This window comes from Mastigoproctus giganteus, chromosome 8, assembly GCF_048544385.1.
Source record: "Mastigoproctus giganteus isolate SK-2022 chromosome 8, ASM4854438v1, whole genome shotgun sequence".
NCBI classification, from domain to species: Eukaryota; Metazoa; Arthropoda; class Arachnida; order Uropygi; family Thelyphonidae; genus Mastigoproctus; species Mastigoproctus giganteus.
Window position 1 is genome coordinate 209,120,742 of NC_143582.1, and position 21,260 is coordinate 209,142,001.

Sequence of the window (21,260 nt, forward strand, 5' to 3'; positions counted from 1 at the left end):
AATGCTAATGCTAATAAACGGACAGTAAACTCAATCTTATTGAATTTGCGATAATATCGACAGCTGGAATTCTGTGGGTTATTATGTTGAAATGTGTTTACACTTCCATGAAATCTTTAATCATATAAAAAAATGTATTTTCAGATTTTCACTTCATTCCTATTTTTAAAGCTTTGTAACTCTTTACTCCGTTCTCACTTGCGCGTATCTCGTTACTTGCAATTTGTGTGTGCCATGTTTTTTGTTATTGATTGATTGCTTATCTTTTTACTGATTTAAATTTTAACTCCCACCCACAAATGTCAGTGAACAGAAATGTCAACTAGTTCGTATGTACATATTACAGTACGTATTAATTATTCCGATTATCACGTATATTCTTCCGATTTTCACATATCATTTAGTTTTTTTAATTGGTAAGGTAATAAAGGGTAACTTTGTGCTTAATATATCTTTGCTTTTATAGCCTGTGGATAATATTCCTCCTATTTTCGATAATTAGAATTGCTGTTTAATAGAATTAAAATTCAATTCACAAACGTGATCACAATGACAGGCGCTTACTGCACATCGTGGTTGCCTCCATAGCCAGGTCGGAAGGAGTAGCAGTGCATAGCACACGCTTCTTGATTAGACCGGGGCTCGAGCCCGTCACCACCAAATACAGAGGATGCGGAAAGGTCAGGGAATGACCACCGCATATTCCCGGAGCAATATGGCCTTAGTTGCTAATGCTCCTAAAATTCAAATAACAAACAAACGAACTGCACATCGTATAGTGAACGGTACTTTACTATGTTGAGTTTGTCGTAATGTGATTTGATTGTACAGTGAACCAATTGAAAGGTGGGATACATTGTATTTTTAACTATTTACGTGAAACTTCGGATAATTGGGGCAGCCGCTTAATCAGGCCAAAATGCACCACTCCCGATATGTCCCAAATAACTGGAATCGACTGTACATATAAGAAATAGTTAAAGAGAAATATAAATTTTGTTGTTATATAGTGCTATCGTTCAACACGGATTGGGACAATGAAAGAAATTGGAACCACAGTTTGAGAGAGGTAAAATTTAATATCTGGTGTCGCTACCATGGGCTTTAATGGTTACAGTAATTTTGTAATTAACTATATAACATCAGTGTAGATACACAATCATTTACCTATAAATTTGAACTACGTATGTAGTGTAAAAGGCATCGTTTTAATTGTATCTCATATTGTGGGTCCCTTCACAACGAGATATCTGGTATTGCACTACTTCAAATAAATAAGGCTTCTCTAGTAGAGAAGACTACTGTTATTTATTTTCCATGGATACCACCACCCAGACGATCGTTTCGAAGCTAGTTGGCTTCTTCATCAGTGAGTATCTTGGTAATGCAACATGCCATCACAGTTGCAAAGTTATTTCCACAATATGAGAGATGCCAAATGGTGTATAAATAATAATGTATTAGAAGACGAAATGCACAAGGCATAATTTCGTATGGGTTTAGGTAATTAACTTGTGCATTTCGTCTTCTAATACATTATTATTTATACACCATTTGGAATCTCTTATATTGTGGAAATTACTTCGCAACTATGGTGGCATGTTGCATTACCAAGGTACTCACTGATGAAGAAGCCAACTAGCTTCGAAACGATCGTCTGGGTGGTGGTATCCACGGAAAATAAATAACAGTAGTCTTCTCTACTAGAAAAGCGTTATTTATTTGAAGTAGTGCAATACCAGATATCTCGTGAAGGGACCCACAATATCAGATACAATTAAAACGATGCCTTTTACACTACTTACGTAGTTCAAATTTATGGGTAAATGATGGTGTATCTACACCGATATTATATAGTTAATTACCTAAAACCATAAGAAATTATGCCTTGTGCATTTTGTCTTCTTATACATTAGTGATTTTGTAAATACATGCTTAACAATTACTATACGTAGATAATAGAGTTTTGTACCCCTCATTCCTTAAGATAGCAGCTGTTATTGTTGTTATTTGATTTTCAGGAGCATTAGCAACTAAGGCCATATTGCTCCAGGAATATGCTGTGGTCATCCCCTTACCTTTTCGCATCCTCCGTATTTGGTGGTGACGGGCTCGAACCCCGGTCTAATCAAGAAGCGTGTGCTATGCACTGCTGCTCCTTCCCACCTGGCTATGGAGGCGCCTAAGATAGCAGCTCAATTATTCATAGGTCATCTCGATCTGATTTTCAGTGGTTACTCTGAAGCATGTCACCGGTGCTCTGGGCTGGTTTTCCATGATATGCTTCAGGTTTTTTTAAAATTTTCTTTTTAAAGGAACTAAATTATTTTATATTAAAAGTTAATATAACACTTTCTTATATTACCATACTCATACCTACCGATCATAAGCCTCCATGGCAATCACCCATTTACATAAGCCTTCTGCAGCATTAGAAGCAGATTTGATTTTGTCTGGATCAAATTCAGGATTCGATATATATTTATCTCTAATAACCTTTATAGGTTTTGGTGGTATATTATCCTAAAAAACATTCAAATTAATTCAGAAGCATGTATTGACCTTGGACTACATAAACATATGCTATAATTATAATTGCAAATATACTATAATTTTTAATTGAAATATTATAAAATAATCGGTTCGATTAAAAACTCAAAAACAGTTGAACTAAGTGCATAAAATTTTAAAAAATTTACTGCATTTTAAAAAGAGAATAGGATCGCTCTTCAAGGTCCAATCTCTATGTATGTAAATGTGATTTTAGTACAGGTTGATTGAGAGCATTATTGAGGGTCATTCCAAGTCAAGTGACCAAGTGGTCCCCACTCCACCATCTTCGATTTTGTTCAAACTTGGTGTGCAGGTTTATATTCATATATCCTATGAACTTCTACAAAATTTTAGCTGTATATATAATATGGTTCTGGTGCTAGGGCTTTCTTTATTGTGGAGGTCATCCACGAAAAATGAATTCAATTGTGAAGAATGTTGCAAAGTTTCACATGTCGCTATTCCACAACCACAGCATCTAGGCATACTGAAATTCGTAAAATTGTTCAAATTTTTGTGCTGAACATAAAAATTCCATTGGAAATGCTCAAAAATCAATATATTTTTAATAATTATGTCTGAAAGTGAAAATTCAATGCAAAAAATCTGAGCCATAATTTGGGAATCCATAACTTTAAAATAAAAACCTCTGGTAACCTGCTGTTTGGACAGTTTATTACCCATCTTCATATATTAACCATCTTCATGGACAGTTTATTAACCATCTTCATGGACAGTTTATTAACCATCTTCATGGACAGTTTATTAACCATCTTCATGGACAGTTTATTAACCATCTTCATGGACAGTTTATTAACCATCTTCATGCCACAATATTGCAAAAGTATCAGCAAAGAAGCTGGTTTCCTTGTTGAGATATTTGCCCATGAACATTTGGCCAAAATTTAAAACACCAAATTTTACCTATATTCAGAGCCTAATATCTCAAAACATGTCACCTCCAATTTTGTTTTTTCTAGTAATCATTGGAAAGCACAGATTTTTTTCTACTAGAAATCAGTTTTCCCATTTTGGTGTCTTTCCATTTAAGGTATCAAAAAGGGCTATAAAGATCATGCACTTTGACACATGGTAAGCATATTATTAATTGGATTCGCAAATTTAGCATGTCATGCAGCCAAGACCCCAAAAGCTAGAAGCCTGACATTTGGTATACTTACTCAACTTTTGTGGTGAACACAGAAATTGCATAGCCAAAACTCCCAAGCATGTATATTTGTCAAAATAAATGAAATCTGAAAGTGGCCATAAAAATTCACCAAAACAAATATGATCATACTTTGGTAATCTATAGCTTTAAAATAAAAACCTCTGGTAACTTGCTCTTTGGCTAATTTACCAAATTAGGGACACTTCACAAGCAGTTCAAGTTGCAGCTCGAGTATTTATTTACTGATTGTGATAGTATAACTGAATATTATGCCAAATTTGTGCTTGGATTGCCAAAATATGTAACCTGGAGATAATATTCGATACCGAAATACATATACATAGTGTTATTACTGCATTGAGATATAGGTTTAGGGTTATATTTTGTACTGGAATTTTACTGAACTTGAATAGAAATCATGACTCAGACAAGAGCAACAAAGCCAAAGGCTCAAACTAAGAGGGCTGTAAGAGTAGCTCATGGTGTCTTTTCAATGATATACAGGAATTTTTCTAGCAGGGATAAGGAGGTGATCATTCCCTTGTATAAGGCAATGGTCAGGCCACATCTTGAGTACTGTATACAGGTCTGGAGGCCTCATTTCAAGAAGGATGTAGAGCTGCTGGAACGAGTACAGAGAAGGGCAACAAGATTAGTGAATGGAACAAAGGGTTGCTCTTATGAAGAAAGGCTTAAGTTTTGCAAATTACAATGTCTGGAGACTAAGCACCAGCGAGGTGATCTGATAGAGGTGTATAAAGTCTTGAATGGTTTGAGCACACTCAATGCAGATGGGATTCTTCCTCTTGCTCAGAATAATCGCCTGAGAGGGCATAAATTCAAATTGAGGAAAGACGGTTGTAGGATAGATGTGTGGAAGTTTGCCTTTAGCCAGCAGGTGGTTGATTGGTGGAACAAACTTCCATCTGTCGTTGTAGAAGTTGATAACTTAAATAGTTTCAAGGCAGAACTTGACAAACATTTGGAGCGAATGGATGGGTGAAATAAGGGATTTTTTTTTTTTTTTTGGGTTGCATGCTAAATGCTAAATGTTGCTAATGAGATATGTCAAAACAAAAAGGACATTCCTATGGAATTAAGTATAAACTTTGCAATGGTCCATGGTGGCTAATGTCACTACTCACTTATGGTATTGTAATTATTGATAACCCCATCACCAATGGGCCATGCCTAATAGCCAGGCAGGTTGTCCAGTCATAGGTGGGTGGGATTCTTCACTTACGATCTCAAGCCTAAAATAGGATCTTTATCTATAATCCAAAAACTAAAGTGGAGTCTTTGTCTAAGATCCCAAGGCTACCGTGGGGTCTTTGCCTAGGGTCCCAAGCCTAAGTTTGGTATCTTCATTTGATTCCCAAGTCTAAATGCTGCAAAGTATTATTTCTTTGAAATGAGTTGGAACTTTTCATTGAGGCTTACCATAATTTTTGAAGGTAAACTGTACTGTCAATCCCACTGTTGTTGCTGTGAGACCTGGAAGAATGGCAATAATGTGCTGTTTGCAAGTCCAGCTGGTGCCTTTTCTTGAAGGCCAATGGAATAAATGAGCAATTCAATGAAGTTCATTAAAGCATCATGCTCTTCAAGTGAAGTTTTATTAACATTGCCACTCCACCAGTTTTTGTCATAAATGCAGGCTACATATTGTCTGGGCTGCAAATTTAAAACCTGTAAACTAATAGTGTCTAGAGATTGGTCAACATCAGCTATAAATGGCACTCCACTGATACAAATCTGCTTTTTATCAATAGGTATAAAGTGGTGGTTTCCCTTGTTTCAGCAACAGTACAATCACTATTGAATCTTACTTTTTGAAGTGGCTTGCCTGCCTCAATTTCATCCTTAGAAACAAAAAAAAAAAATTTGATTTCATTCAAATTCACATCACAAAAATGTGAATAGTCAGCTGGTGTTAGGATTTGATTTTTCATAGGGTGCTGAAGACCTCCTTGTCAAGCTAGCCATCCATCACATGGTGACTTACCATGGCTTGTTCCAAAAAAATTCCATTCTGCAATAATACTAAAATCACTGTGATGGCAAAATTTTTTTTCCAATGGAATTTTCATGGTCAGCACAAAAAAGTAAAATTTTACCAAATTTCAGGTTGCTAGATACTAGGGTTGTGAAATAGCAACATGCGAAACTTTGCAAATTCTTGTTCATGGATGATCTCCACAGAAAAGACTCTAGTGTCTGAATCATGCTATATATCAGTGATGGCGAACCTTTTTGAAGAGTGGGTCAATTATTTTTATTTATTTTTTAAAATACTAGCCCGTGAGTCATAAGTTAGTGGTCTCAATTAGAAAGGGGGGGGGGTAAAAAGGATGCCAATTATTTGGAAACATCAAACAATTTGTTAAGAGATCAAGTTGATAGTTGAATCTTTTTGGTTCTCACTTTTGAAATAATCCAAAAAAGGTTTTAGTTTCCTTTTTGATTTATAACTTTAACTTTTGCAAGTGAAGAGCTAAAAAAAAAAGTAAATATCGAAGCTTGATTTGATACCACTGCACCAGGTGACATCATGACCAGTATTGCCTCTGCACAAAGTATTTGAATGAGCAAGGAATAAAAGAAATCGCCTTTATTTTGAAATATTCTTCATTAATAATTAACATAATTACAGATACAGTATGTGTAATAAAGTTGATAAAAGTATATTTAATGCGAAATTTGTTGTTGCTTACTTTCAGACAGTTTCTTAATATTAGGTACATACTTCGTGTTCATTACTTTAATACATTTTGCAGTCAATTCATTTCCAAGTTTATTCCTGTTGGAAGATTTAACAAAATTCATTGAGGAAAACAATTTTTCACATGAATATGTGGACCCGAACGTTGTGAGAAGAGCGTTAGCCAGTTTCCTCATACATGAAAAATTGTTCAGTAAAGAATACCATGCGTTTAATATAATATTTTCAACTTTTAGTGTGGGATCTTCATTAGGCCTAGCTGCATTACTTTATGAAATTTTTCCTTCTACTTCGAAAATCAAATTTTCAAATTTATTTTTCCACACTATGCTGCTTTGGAATTCAATTAATTCCATTTCTAAGTTAGTGATACCTAGCCACATAAAATCGTTTAGCTGCATTGTATCGTACTCTGCTTTATGTGGGCATAAAATAAAGTGAAATGTATTTTCCAAACTTTTAAATTGATTATATCTCTCATGGAAAGCTTGTTTTATTTTTTGCAAAATGGTTAAATATATTTTAATTGCATTTTCTTGAAGGTCAAGAATATTTTCAAAATTTTTAGTGTTTTGAAAATGTTTTTGTAATTGAGGAAAATATTTCATGGTGCTCATTTCCAAATCTTTAATAAAGATGTCAAGTTTTTTCATAAATATTTTGATATTTTCAAACATCATTAATGCAATTTGTCCATGTCCCTGAAGTTTTTTATTCAGTTCATTGAAATGCTGAGTGATATCACATAAGAACATTAAATCATTTAGCCAATTTATATTTGAAAATTCGTCATAACTATTCTTTTTTTCATTCAAAAAGAGCTTTATTTCGTCTAATGAAATGACAAACCGATTAAGAACTTGGCTCCAACTGAGCCATCGAACATTGTTTTACGTCAAAATCCCAGAATATTGGCACTCAATTTCCTCTAATAATTGTGCAAATTCTCGCTTATTAAGACCATTTATAAAGTTAATAACTTTAATTACAACTGGCATTACATTAGAAAATGTTTTTAAACCTTGCTTCGCACATGCAACTTGCTGGTGTATTATACAACGAAATTCTATCAGAGAATGTCTCTAATATTTTGCTTAAGCTGCTCAATAAAACCAATGTTTTTTTCCCACCATATTGTGAGCACCGTGTGTTGTTCCAAAAACAATTTTTTGTAGGTCAATTTCCATTTTTTTAAAAATGCATTATCAAATTCTATGTATATAAAGTGCTTAGCATCATAAAGTGCTTAGCCGCAGCTTGAGGCTCTAGCCCTAAATGCGCCTTAGTCTAAATTATCAAATTCTTTAAAAATATCAAGACCGGTACACCTTCCTTTCAATGTTATTAGTTTTATTAACTCTTCTTTCATTATATTGCCTGCATTATATCGAGCAAAAACTGCTGTTGCGCATAACCATTTACATCAGTACTCTCATCTAAAGCAATCGAATACATTTCTACAGACTTTAAGTTGTTATGTATTTGAGAAGAAATATTTATTTCTAATTCTATTACTCGATCTTTAATAGTATTGCGACTTATTGGTAACTCATTTATACGCTTTATAATCGAGTCTTTTTCTTTAAAATCTGAAAACAGTAGAACTACATTCTAAAAATGCTTGTTTTACAAACTCCTTCTGAAAGAGGTTTCCCATGGCGAGCAATGCAATGGGTTACTTGAAAACTAGCAGCTGTAATGTTATTTTTCGGAGTCAAAAAAGTTTTTAAAACACTTGTTTGTGAATCATTCTGTTTATTTTTATTTATTTTTTTTTATAAATCTGACATTATATATTTATATTTTATAATTGTTTAATATTTTCGATTATCTTTTCTCTCTGTTCTAATTAAAAAAAGTAGGCCAATATTACAATAAACGCATGCGCGTGGGTTACTTACAAAGCCTTCGTGGGTCAGTATCTGACCCACGTGTCATAGGTTCGCCACCACTGCTATATATGGAGCTGAAATTTTGCAGAAGTTCATAGGACATATATATGTAACCCACACTAAGTTTGAACAAAACTGATGATGGTCAAGCAGGGACCATCTTCAAATTTGGAACACTTGACATGGAATTACCCTTAATTAAATTTAGTGAACCAGGGACACATTATTATTGTAGACCCATCAATGTGTACACTAACTGAGTCATGTAAGTTTATGACGTTTGAGAGCTATTTCATCTAGACTGTGTATGATTTGAATTTAAAAAGTCAAGGCAGAGGGTTACTTGAAGAAAATTTTGAGATAGTGCAGAAATAAACAAGCAAGCAACAATAACAACTCACGTGGAAGCACTTTCTTTGTGCCATGGTCAATCAATCAGAAGTTCCTGTATTCTAATGTAAACATTGAAGATAATCCCCACATTTTAAGATTTGTAGTCTTAAAGAAGATAGCCCATGTTTAGCAACTTGATTTTGCACTGTATTCATTCACAAGATTTAGATGAAGAGGATATCATCTGTGCATAACTACACATATCGTGCAGATGTGCACAATTGTTATGAACATCAAGTGACGAAAGGCTAGGATTACTCAGCTTAGTGAAATGTACTGTGTATTTAAGTGTACTGTATTCATTATGTGTATGTAACAAGGACAATAAAAACAACAAAAAAGACAAAAATTGAAATATTTGTAATATTTCCATTTTTATTGTTGTAAATATTCTGCACGATGTATCTATAACATAGCTGTGCAAATGAAAATAAGGCAGATGAAGGGTTCAATAATCCCACCCTTCAATATTTAAAAAATAAATAAAATATTTGGCAAATAAAATATTTATTTTATTTTCTAATTATATTTCTAAATACAGATTGCATATTCAAATTGAATATAGATTGAATATGAATATACAGATTGAATACGAATATTGCATATCGAAAATTACTGCAGCTCACCATTATGTATATATATATATATATATATATATATATAACTAATTTGATAGTATATAACAAAGCTATGATGCTCAATATGTTCCATGCTGATATCAATATTTGTGGTAGAATAAGAGAAATTTACCTCAATATCGTAGAACACTTCCATATGATACTCTCCAGAAATTAAAATGAGTGAAAGCTTAATGCAAAATGATTACAGCAAAAAATTAATTAAAAATTCAATAAACAATTAAATAATTAAATTAATCAATTAAAAATTTTAATATAGATTTTGAAAAATGATTTTCCTTTCTGAAGCAGACGGTGCTTTTTGACCGTATGTCGTGATCACAGGAATGGAAATTACGGAGTATGTGAGCTTGAATCTTAAATAGAGATTATTTGTCCTCACACATGCATGTGAAAAGCCGTGATTATTTGTCTTCGCACATGCGTGCAAAAGACCACGAATCTGAGATTAGATATGGATGGCAAACGTTAATAGAATTCTCATGTAATTTAATTCAATGGTTTCAGCAATTAATAGTCTCATATTGGACACTAAGTATTTTGACCTCGTTAAATAAAAACGTATGGTTTTCGTTAACAGCATGAAATGCTAATTCTGAAGCTGCAGAATGAGAAGCATGTACTGAGGATGCATGCTGTTTACTCGAATATTCAGTGGAAATTGCATAGATCCTTGGTAAGATGAGTCGTAATCACTGCAAGAAATGCTGTATACCAAGTCATTTATTTGTGTCGCAAAAGAGGAAAGCACTGCGCGATTGTTTATTATAGTGTGTAATATCCGTATTGGTCTGGCCACAACCTTAAATTCAGTATCTTTAAAGAATCTGTTAAGCTGCTTGTGCCCACAGTTCAACATATGGGACAGAAATAAAGTTTTTTTTATGTTACTATTGTTGGTTAGTGTAGTTTAGTTTTTTTGTATTCTATCCTTAGCTTGTACTCTAATTCGGTTTATTTTATTGTAGCAAGGGAGTAATCCCTTTACGAATCTGCTGGTCAATATCTGTATTCCAGAGTTCCCATCATTGAATATTTATAGGCATTGAGAAACTGATTAAAGATAATAGATCTTTTGTAGGTGAATGGGTAATAACTGTTATAACGTAGAAGCATACCGGTGTTTGATGGTTTATGATAGATGTTAAATTGGATTTTATTCACATCCCGAGTAAGCATGAAATTTAGAAAATTTATTGACTTAGTATTCGTATTCTCAATTTCCAATGTAAAATTAAGACTAGGATGAATATTATTAGTATTAGTATTAGCATGGCCGCATGGTGCAAGAAAGCCTATGGCTTATGCTGCACCAGCCAAAAAAAAAAAAAAAAAAATCCGAACAAATCAATGATAAAAACAAAAAAATAAATAAATAAAAAAATAAATAATAATAAAAAAAAGGAAATTAAACCTATCATCCTATGCGCTTCCCTTACCCGAAAGTACTATCCAGATGACCTTTGAATCTCCCCAAACTGTCGGCCTCTACCACCCATGAAGGCAACTTATTCCAGTAATTTATAACTCGCTGGCTAAAATAAAACTTCCTGCAGTCCAATCTAAACATTTCCCCCCCGTAACTTGAATTTATGTCCCCTAGTTCTAGCATAATTTATAATCTTGAAAATTTCGTCCTCATTCATTTTACTGATGCCTCTCAGAGCTTTAAACACCTCAATCAAATCTCCTCTAAGGTGTCTAGTTTCCAAACTCTGCAACCCACATATTCGAAGTCTTTCTTCATAAGGACGCCCTTTTGCCGATCTCACCAGGCGAGTTACCCGTCTTTGCACCCTTTCAAGAAGCTCAATGTCTTTCTTTAGGTGCGGTCTCCATACTTGAACACAGTATTCCAAGTGTGGTCTAACACAAGCCTTATATAATGGGATTATCACGTCCCTATCTCTACTTGCAAAAGTTTGATAGATCATTGACAGGACACCAAGGGCCTTCCTTGCAACCTGTTTACAATGCTCAGAGAATTTCATGTCTGACCGTATCGTAACACCCAAGTCCCTTTCCTCCAGTACTGGGTTTAGTTGAACTCCACCAAGTGAATAAGTTATTTTGGGATTACTGTTTCCCAGGTGTAATACCTTACACTTCGTTGGATTAAAGCATAGCTGCCATTTTTCTGACCATTCCTGAAGTCTATCTAGGTCTCTCTGAAGAAGCTCAGCTTGACAGTGATCATTAATGATCACTGTCAAGGATCATTATTAAACGAATGTAAAATGTCTTGAATAGTGCTACTATCAATAATAACCAGAACATCATCTAATACCTCCCATAGTTATTATACAGGGTAGAAAAGGTGTCAAGTGTATATGCTCAATCGTTGAGAAGGAACCATGTTGAGAGATACACCTCTGATATTAAGCCGCTTAGACTCAATCCCATTGGTAAACCAAAAATTTGTTTGTATACTTTGTCTTGAAAAGTGATATAGTTGGCCTCAACTAAAAGTGTAAGTGAAAAATTTCATTATTATAGAAAATATAGAGTTATTATTTAACACATCCCAAAGAATATCTAATGTGTATTCGACGTTTACATTCATGTATAACGAATGTAACATCCAGTGAGAATAAATTATCATCATCGACGAGTCTACAGTACTTAAGGTTATTAAATAATGTATATATACCACCTAGTATATATACAGGGTGTTTCAAAAGTGATGGTCAATAATTTAAAGGCAAACTGTACAGACTACAATATGCAAAAAAAGCCTAGTAAACACGGTTCCTTAAGTGAATCGTTTTCGAGATATTGCACATTTATAGTTGGGATCCACCACTGACAAGGTGAAATGTACAGAGTTGGGATCCACCACTAACTTGTTTGTTTAGGTTAGGTTATGCTCATTCTCTCTCTCTCTCTCTCTCTCTCTCTTTCCCCTCTCTCAATGCTCTAAGACGTAGCAGGCATATTAGTATTTGTCAAAGGATAGTCAACATGGAAAGAGGTTACAGCAACAAAGAGTAGTTAAATCCTATGGATTTTTGTATCTGGGATCATGTAAAAAGCTTGGTGTACACTTCTGACATTAACACAGTTGAGGAATAGCAGCGTCCTGTTGGAGCCTTTCAGAAAATCAGAAATGACCAAGGAATACCTGAGAGGATTCGTAACTCAATGCAGAGAAGACTACAAAGTTGCATATGGATACAAGGACAGCAGTTTGAACACCTTTTGTAACATCCTGTAACATGTAACATCTGTAAAATCCTGTAGTGTTGAAACCAAAAATTAAAAATGTATTACCTTATGTTAATAAAACCACCCTTAGCAAAGGATTCACAGCATTTTGCTAAACTAGTGCTCCCATAGTCACTGGCGGATCTTAACAGAAAATGTGCATTATCTCGAAAATGGTTCATTTACGGCCCGATGTTCACTGGGACTATTTTTCATATTGTAGTTTGTACTTTTCACCTTTAAATTATTGACCATTATTTTTGAAACACCCTGTATAATATAATAATATACAGGGTGTCTCAAAAATATTGGTACAAACGTTTAGGGGAGGTAGGTAACATCTAAAGGAATGTGAATCGCATAGGAACCCATAACCAGAAATGTCACCGTAAGTCGGTACAGAGTGTGGTAGTCGCTGCACGAAGAGCATGCATCGATATACGAACCATGAGCTGGCAGACATGCACCTAGTGTATGGTTTAGCAGAGGGCAATGGATGAGCCGCTCAACGAATTTATGGAGAATGCTTCCCATACAGACATGTACCGGACCACCGTTTGTTTGCGCGTGTGCATCAAAATTTGTGCGATTATGGGTCATTTAGAGGTAACAGGAGTAGTACGGGTAGACAACGTTCAACGCGAACTCCCATCATGGAAGAAAATGTGTTGAATGCCATTCAGAATAATCCTACTACCAGCACACGTGCCATTGCCTCTGGCCATAGGAGTGTCTCATTGCAGTGTACAGCGTGTCTGGCACGACAATTCCTTACACCCCTTTCGTCTTCAAAGAGTTCAGTTACTGCTCCCCCAAGATCATCCTGCACGTGTGGCTTTTGTGGCTTTTGGCTTCTCCAAGAAAGTGTTCAAGACTTGAATTTTCCAGCATATGTTTTGTTCACGGATGAGGCTTATTTCACTCGGGAAGGCTTATTCAATCAGCACAATGCTCATGTGTGGGCTCACGACAACACACACGGTGTGCGCCCCCATGTGGCACAACATCGCTTCGCAATAAATGTGTGGGCAGGTATGGTCGGTGAATGCTTGGTCGACCCATACCTGTTACCATCCCGCACGAACTCTACTAAATATCGGACAATATCTTGAACTTTCTTCTACCAGGGTTACTTGACGATGTTCCAGCAAATGTGAGATGCAACATTTGGTTTCAACATGACGAGGCGCCTGCCCATTATGGAAGGTGTGTTCGTGACCATTTGAACAGGCGTTTTGGACGTTGATGGATTGGCTGTGGTGGACCCGTTGCCTGGCCCCCAAGGCTCGATAAATCAGTTCCTGATTTATCGAGCCTTGATTTCTTTCTGTGGGTGCCCTCAAATCTGTCGTGTATGAATCGCATGTGGAGACGGAAATGGATCTCGTGGCGAGACTCGTCTGCGCTGCTGCTATTGTCAAAGAAACTCCAGGTGTGTTCGACCGTGTTCGCCAATCCATGCTGTGTCGGTGTCACGCATGCATCGTGTCTCATGGTGGAATCTTCGAGCATCTGTTGTAACATCATGAAATGCATCCATCTCATACTCCATTATTAATATTATATTAAATAAATGTTTGCCACTAATTACTATCTTGTGTCATTTCTGCTTCTTGTGCCTCTGCTACTACTTTCCCTTGACGTTTCCAGTTATGGGTTCCTGTGCGATTCACATTCCTTTAGATGATACCTAAACGTTTGTACCAATATTTTTGAGACACCCTGTGTGTGTATATATATATATATATATATATATGTGTGTGTGTGTGTGTGTGTGTGTGTGTGTTACATAACTAATAATTATTTAAAACCAGTTGTAGTATATTTACATAATTTTATTCCGTTGGAAATATATGAACAATTCAAAAATTTTTCATACCTTATCATAAGTACTGAGATTTTCCAAAAATTTCAGGTCACCAAGTAACCTCTTGGATGGACCCCAGTAATCTTCAACCATTTTCCCTGCAATCATAATATATATATATATATTTATATATACTTATACATAAATTTGAATAATGTTTGAAATAGTTGAAAACTGAATCTTTCATAATAAAAAATAAAAAGGTAAAGCAAACATCAGAGGCAGCAAAAAACATATTCCTCTATATGATGCTTGAAATATAAAAGTAAATTGTAATGATAATTAAAAAAATAATAAATAATAATAATAATAATAAATAGTGCCAATAGCATGGCAAGACAGAAGCACAAAAATAGTCAAAATTAAACATAATGATAAAATCAACAGGGAGGGAAGAGAAGGATAACAAGAGTAAATATATTGCAGCAGAAACACTCCAAGATAATTTTGAAAATCTAAATGCAAAGATAATAATCAATTAAATTTTGAATGCCAATTAGTCATATATATATATATATATATATATATATATATAAAACTATAAAAAGTATATGAAAAGAAAAGAGAAGAGAGTGGGGGGAAAAAAAGGGAATTTTTTTTTTTATTTCTCTTTATTTTTCATTTGCTTTTTTCTCAGTAATGTGTACATCTTCCACAGCTGCCAACTGTTTATACTTCCATGTGCTTTTTTCCACTATTTACGCAGACTGGCTGCTTGCTACTCTGGATTTTTTCCTCCATTTATAGTTCTTTTTTAATTTAGTTTTTCAGCTATATACAGGGTGTCTCAAAAATACACGGCATAACTTCAAGAATGAGTTCCTCATATGTAGACAATAAAAATATTTTGTATCAATATAGTTCCAGAAATGATTGGTTTCCGAGTTTTGAAGGTCTGTCTATGACACTTAACTGTTCACATCACCTTATAGTAATTCTTCAAAATGTCCACCTTCTACCTGAATACAGGCCTCACATCGACATCTCATGGACTTGCGAAGATGATGCCAAGTTCCTGGCATGTTTCGTATTGTCTCACAACCTGCCATAATTCGATTGTGGAGAGTTTCCACATCAGCTACCGGAGTTGAATACACCAATGACTTTAAATAGTCCCACAAGAAAAAAATCTAGTGGGTTTAAATCAGTGAGTGTGGAGGCCAGGCAGTTGGTCCACCTCTACCTATCCACCGACCAGGAAACCTTCGATTCAGGTAATTGTGTGCAAGGTGGCTGAAATGTGCGGGAGCGCCATTGCACATGAAGTGTGCTTGTTGACAAATGATCAGTGATGTGTCGTCCAAGAAATCAGGCATGTTGTTTTCCAGAAAGTTTCTATACACCTGCCCTGTGAGTTTGTTTGGAAGTACATGGGGCCCAAATAACTTATCACCAAAAACACCCAACCAGATATTGAGGCTGAACCGCTGTTGGTGATATGATGGAAGAATTGCATGTGGGTTTTCCTCAGCCCATACATGCTGATTGTGAAAGTTTTGGATTCCATCTCGTGTGAACTGTGCTTCATCTGTGAATATCACTAAGGCAGGAAAGTGAAGAGTTGTACAACACTGCTGCAAGAACCACTGGCAGAACATTACTTGCGCAGGGTAATCTGCTGGTGACAAGGCCTATACCCATTGCAGATGGTAAGGATACAGTTGGTGTTCTTGCAACACTCTCCAAACAGTCGAACGTTGAACAGTCAGTTGCATTGCTATTCTGCGTGTGCTGATTCCAGGAGTGGCATGCACAACATCCAAAATCTCCTCCTCTGCTTCAGGAGTTGTAGATCTTGGTCGTCCTCTGTTAGCAGCACGAGGTGTAAAGGTCCCATGTTCACAAAGGCGGCGTCTGGGCATCTTTGTTCTGGGAACCTTTCGTGGTACAAACGACGAGCCTCCAGAACATTGCCGTCCGCCAAACCATACATAAAGTGCATATCCACTTGCTCCTGATTTGAGTACATGGTCAGAATGGAAAACCCACCAGATTCTGTCAGTACTTTGTTATTGTTATTGTTATTTGGTTTTTAGGAGCATTAGCAACAAAGGCCATATTGCTCCGGGAATATGCGGTGGTCATTCCCTTGACCTTTCCGCATCCTCCCTATTTGGTGGTGACGGGCTCGAACCCCGGTCTAATCAAGAAGCGTGTGCTACGCACTGCTGCTCCTTCCCACCTGGCTACGGAGACGCCTCAGTACTTTGTGATGAAGGAAATCACCTGTGGGAGATAAGACATTCCGGTTAATAACTCGGGAACCAAGCATTTCCGGAACTATGTTAATATAAAATATTTTTGTCTACATATGAGGAACTCATTCCTGAAGTTATGCCGCGTATTTTTGAGACACCCTGTATATATATATTTTTGATTTTGTTCCTCTTTTGTGTCAACTGTAAATTACATGTTGGCTCTTTTTTTTTTTTTTTTTATGAAAACCCCAAACACAATAGGTATCAAAACCTATAGTACTTAGTACCGTGCATGGGTTGAAGGAGAAGTATGGGGGAAGGGGGGTGCCGGAAACTTTGCTCTAGAGACTAAACATGGGTTTCACCACTTCAAGCATCCAACAAGCAAAGTGTTGGTATTTCACCAGTTGATGAAAGTCATCTACCACCTCCATTCTATATATCCTCCCTTATACCCTTATTTTCACATATATTTTTACTTTGGCCATCTCTAAAAATTTTTTCATTCCTCTCTTTCCCTTAATGCTATTTATTAATTTTACTTTGCCATGGTGCCTACTTTATGTTAGAAACAGAGGACAGGCAATACTGGTGGTTGACACAAGGATTGTGTAATATACAAGAATATAATTTTTATATAAGTATTTATTTATTTCTATATAGTTTTTATTAAACTGTTTTTTTTTGTAGTTATACTACCGACTCTCATCTTTTTTTTCCCTCCTCTTTTATTTTATTTTCTCAGCAGCTATTATTTACACACACACACACACACACACACACACACACACACACACACACACACACATATATATATAGACTGTATACACATACATTACTTAGAATAATGTGATAATATCAATGGCTAATATACAGATGACTTACACAGAATACTAGTCTCAGACTTACAAAATATCACAGCACTTTACATTTCTGTTGCATTGAGCCATAATCAACCAATCAGATGTTGCTGTAGTCTCATGTAAACACTGAAGTTATTCCCCACATTTTAAGATCCTATATGTACAGGCTTCAAGAAGACAGTTCATGTTTGCCAACTTGATTTTGCACCGTAGGTATTCACAATATTAGGATACGTGCATATCATTTGTGTACAACACATACACATAAAAAAGTGTGACTACTAAAGGAAAGTTTTTCATTTATCGCACTGATCTCCCATATATTAAAACTATTACTAGGAGAGGGTTTATATACTCTTGGGTAAAGTGTAATTATTATTTTATAACTTTAGTAAACCAAACCAATAATGCTTTAAATTTACTAAATATTTAGGGCAAAAAGCTTCTTTTTTTTTTTTATTAAACCCCCAAGCACAAGAGGTATTAGAACCTATAGTACTTAGTACCATGCATGGGTTGAAGGTTGAGAAGAAGAAAGACAATACTTTTTGACATTAAACTTGAGTTTCCATACATTTTAATTTCAAGAAATAGGTATGAAGGGAGGTTGAACCAGAAAACAGAAGTTGAATGAATAAATGAGGAAGAAGAAAAGTTGATTCTGCAAGTTTGAAGTGGGACAGTAAAAGGATGTTGACTGGCTTGTGCCACATGTTGGGACTGGTTTGGAAGAGAGAGTGGGAATTAGAGAAGCCAATTCAAAAGAACAGTGCGCATGGAAACACCTATAGAAAAGGTATGTAGCAGAAACAGAACATCTATGAGACACAAACTGGAGAGACTTTGTTAGAGATGAGGCATTAATTAACTGTCCTCTTTTGAATGGAACCTAGAAGTATGAGAGAGGTTTTGGGGAGCACTGTCCCAGATGTAGGAACAATATTCCATGGCAGGGCAGATTTGTGATTTCTTCAGAGTGACAGTTTTTTGGAAGAATAGTAACACCAAGAAAGAAAGAGAAAATCCAGTTTTTTAGATGCAGAGGAAGCAATATTTGTAATATTCTTATACCAAAACAGATTAGAATTCAAAGTAATTCTCAATAGAGATATATTGTTTTGCCTAAAAATCAGGGCATCATCGAAAATAAGCATAGGAGCAGAAGAATTCCTTTTGTGAGATATAAGACAGGACTGAATTTTAGAAGACTGAAATCAACTTAGTTTATCTTTGCCCCACTGGAAAATTACCTGTAGATCAGCATTTAAGTAATTGGTAGGGAATATTCAAGAAGTTGAAGCTATTTGTGCAGGGCATGGTTTTTTAAACTGGAAGGTGGAATGCAATGTGTTATCATCAGCAAAATTATGGATAGGATTTCCAGTCAATGGAAGAAGGTTGTTAATATACAAGAGGAAAAGAGTGGAAGAAAGAACTGAACCTTGGGGAACACTAGCATTAGTGGAGAAGGTAGAAGACAGAGAACCATGTACCATCACTTGCAGTGAGTGGTCAGAAAGAAAACTGAATACCCAATTGCTGGCTCAAATGTTATATAGAATTTGTAGCTTTAAGCTACAAATGCTATATAACAGATAAAGGAACCACTAGGTAGCAGTGAACACAGTGTGCTGAAATGGGATTTACTAAATGAGGTAAATACCATCAAGGGTAAAGGAAAGAGTTTTTGCTTTCATAAAGGTGACTACGGTGGTCTGAGACTATTTAAATTCTATATGGTGGGACCAACTGAAGATGTTACCAACAGCAAATTCACAATGGGAAATATTCAAAGAATTAATCTTGGAAGCTACTAGGCTTTTCATACCAACTAAGAAATATTGCTCAAGATTTATGCCTAAATGTATGTCAGATGAACTAATTAGACATGTTGTTGTTATTTGGTTTTTAGGAGCGTTAGCTACTAAGGCCATATTGCTCCAGGGATATGCGGTGGTCATTCCCTGACCTTTTCGCATCCTCTGTATTTGGTAGTCATGAGCTCAAACCCCGGTCTAATCAAGAAGCGGGTGCTGTGCACAGCCGCTCCTGCCACACCTGGCTACAGAGACGCCAATTAGACACATGACAGAGAAGAAAAATGCATGGGATATATATATAAAATAACAGGTGACACAGAAGCCTATGATAGATATAAGCTCATCTGTAACCAAGCCACAAAGGAGGGTAGGCAGGTGAAGGCAGATTACGAGAAATCTTTGGCAAAGGATGTAGACAAAAACAACAAGGAGTTCTTTGCTTATGTAAACTCTAGAAGGAAGGGGATGAATCAGATTGGTCCACTTGATATCGATGGTTCAACTGTTGATGATCCTGCTCAGGTAACTAACAAACTAAATGAATATTTCGCATCTACATTCACACATGATGAGTTATTCAGGGAGGGAATGCAATAGGTGTATTAAACTCTGGCAGTAAGCTAGATAATCTTGTAATAATTGAGAGTAAAATGGAGGAGAAATTGTTGAAGATAAACATAAGAAAGGCACCTGGGATTGTTGTTGTTATTTGGTTTTTAGGAGCATTAGCAACTAAGGCCATATTGCTCCGGGAATATGCGGTAGTCATTCGCTGAACTTTCTGCATTCTCCGTATTTGGTGGTGACGGGCTCGAACCCCGGTCTAATCAAGAAGTGTGTGCTATGCACTGCTGCTCATTCCCAATTGGCTACGGAGGCACCTTCACCTGGGGTGGATGGAATCTATCCAGTTATATTAAAGGAGGTGGCAAACAAAGTAAGCAAAACCTTAGCCATAATTATGAGAGCTTCCCTGGACTCAGGGGAGGTACCCATGGACTGGAGATGTGCAAATGTAACCCAAATCCACAAAGGAGGATCAAAGGGAGACACAGGTAATTACAGACCTGTAAGTTTAACTTCTGTTCAAGGGAAATTAATGGAGGCACTGGTTAAAGAAGCATTGCAGGATCATCTAGACAAGACTTCAGTCATAGCTCGGACACAACATGGGTTTGTCAGACAATCTAATTGTCTGATCAATTAGATTGGATACTATGATGTAGTCACAAAGGAACTGGATGCAAAGAATAACTTTGATATCATATATTTGGATCTAAGAAAGACCTTTGATACTGTTGCACATGGAAGACTGCCGCACAGAAATTGAAGCAATGTGGCACTGGAGGCAAATTGCTGCTATGGAAAAAGGGATGGTTGAGTAGGAAAAGACAGAGAGTGGTAATCAATGGACACTGCTCTTCATGGACTAATGTTATTAATGGAGTCCGTCAGGGTTCAGTGTTCAGTCCATTGTTGTTTTCTGTATTTATAAATGATACTGATGAGGGTATATCAGGCTTAATGCCCAAGTTTGTAGATGATACGAAGGTTGGCAGGGTTGTTAATAACAGTACGCTGCTGCAACAGGATCTAGAAAAGTTGAGCAACTGGGCTGAAAGGTGGAAAATGAAGTTAAACATTGACAAATGTAAAGTTGTAAAGTACTACATATGGGAAGCAGTAACCCAGAGTAATATATAAACTCTGTGGTACTGCACTGACAGTGGTAGAGAATGAAAAGGATTTGGGGGTAATTGTGCAGGCAGATATGAAGTTTTCTGAGCAGTGCAGATGGTCTGCAAGAGTAGCTCATGGTGTCTTGTCAATGATATACAGGAATTTTTCTAGCAGGGATAAGGAGGTGATTATTCCTTTGTATAAGGTTGGTCAGGCCACACCTTGAGTACTGTATACAGGTCTGGAGGCCTCATTTTAA

The 21,260-nt window shown here is 36.0% G+C and overlaps 1 protein-coding gene across 1 annotated transcript in view; it reads right to left on the minus strand.

The window, feature by feature from the left end:
• Dhc36C (Dynein heavy chain at 36C) overlaps nucleotides 1-21,260 on the minus strand; it is a 592,122-nt gene that overhangs the window by 233,238 nt on the left and 337,624 nt on the right. Inside the window, exons 36-37 of the mRNA XM_090380456.1 lie at nucleotides 14,453-14,538; nucleotides 2,381-2,523 (exon numbers count right to left, since the gene is read on the minus strand). Coding sequence (XP_090236582.1) covers nucleotides 2,381-2,523; nucleotides 14,453-14,538 — 229 coding nt within the window. The remainder of the gene's footprint in view (nucleotides 1-2,380; nucleotides 2,524-14,452; nucleotides 14,539-21,260) is intronic.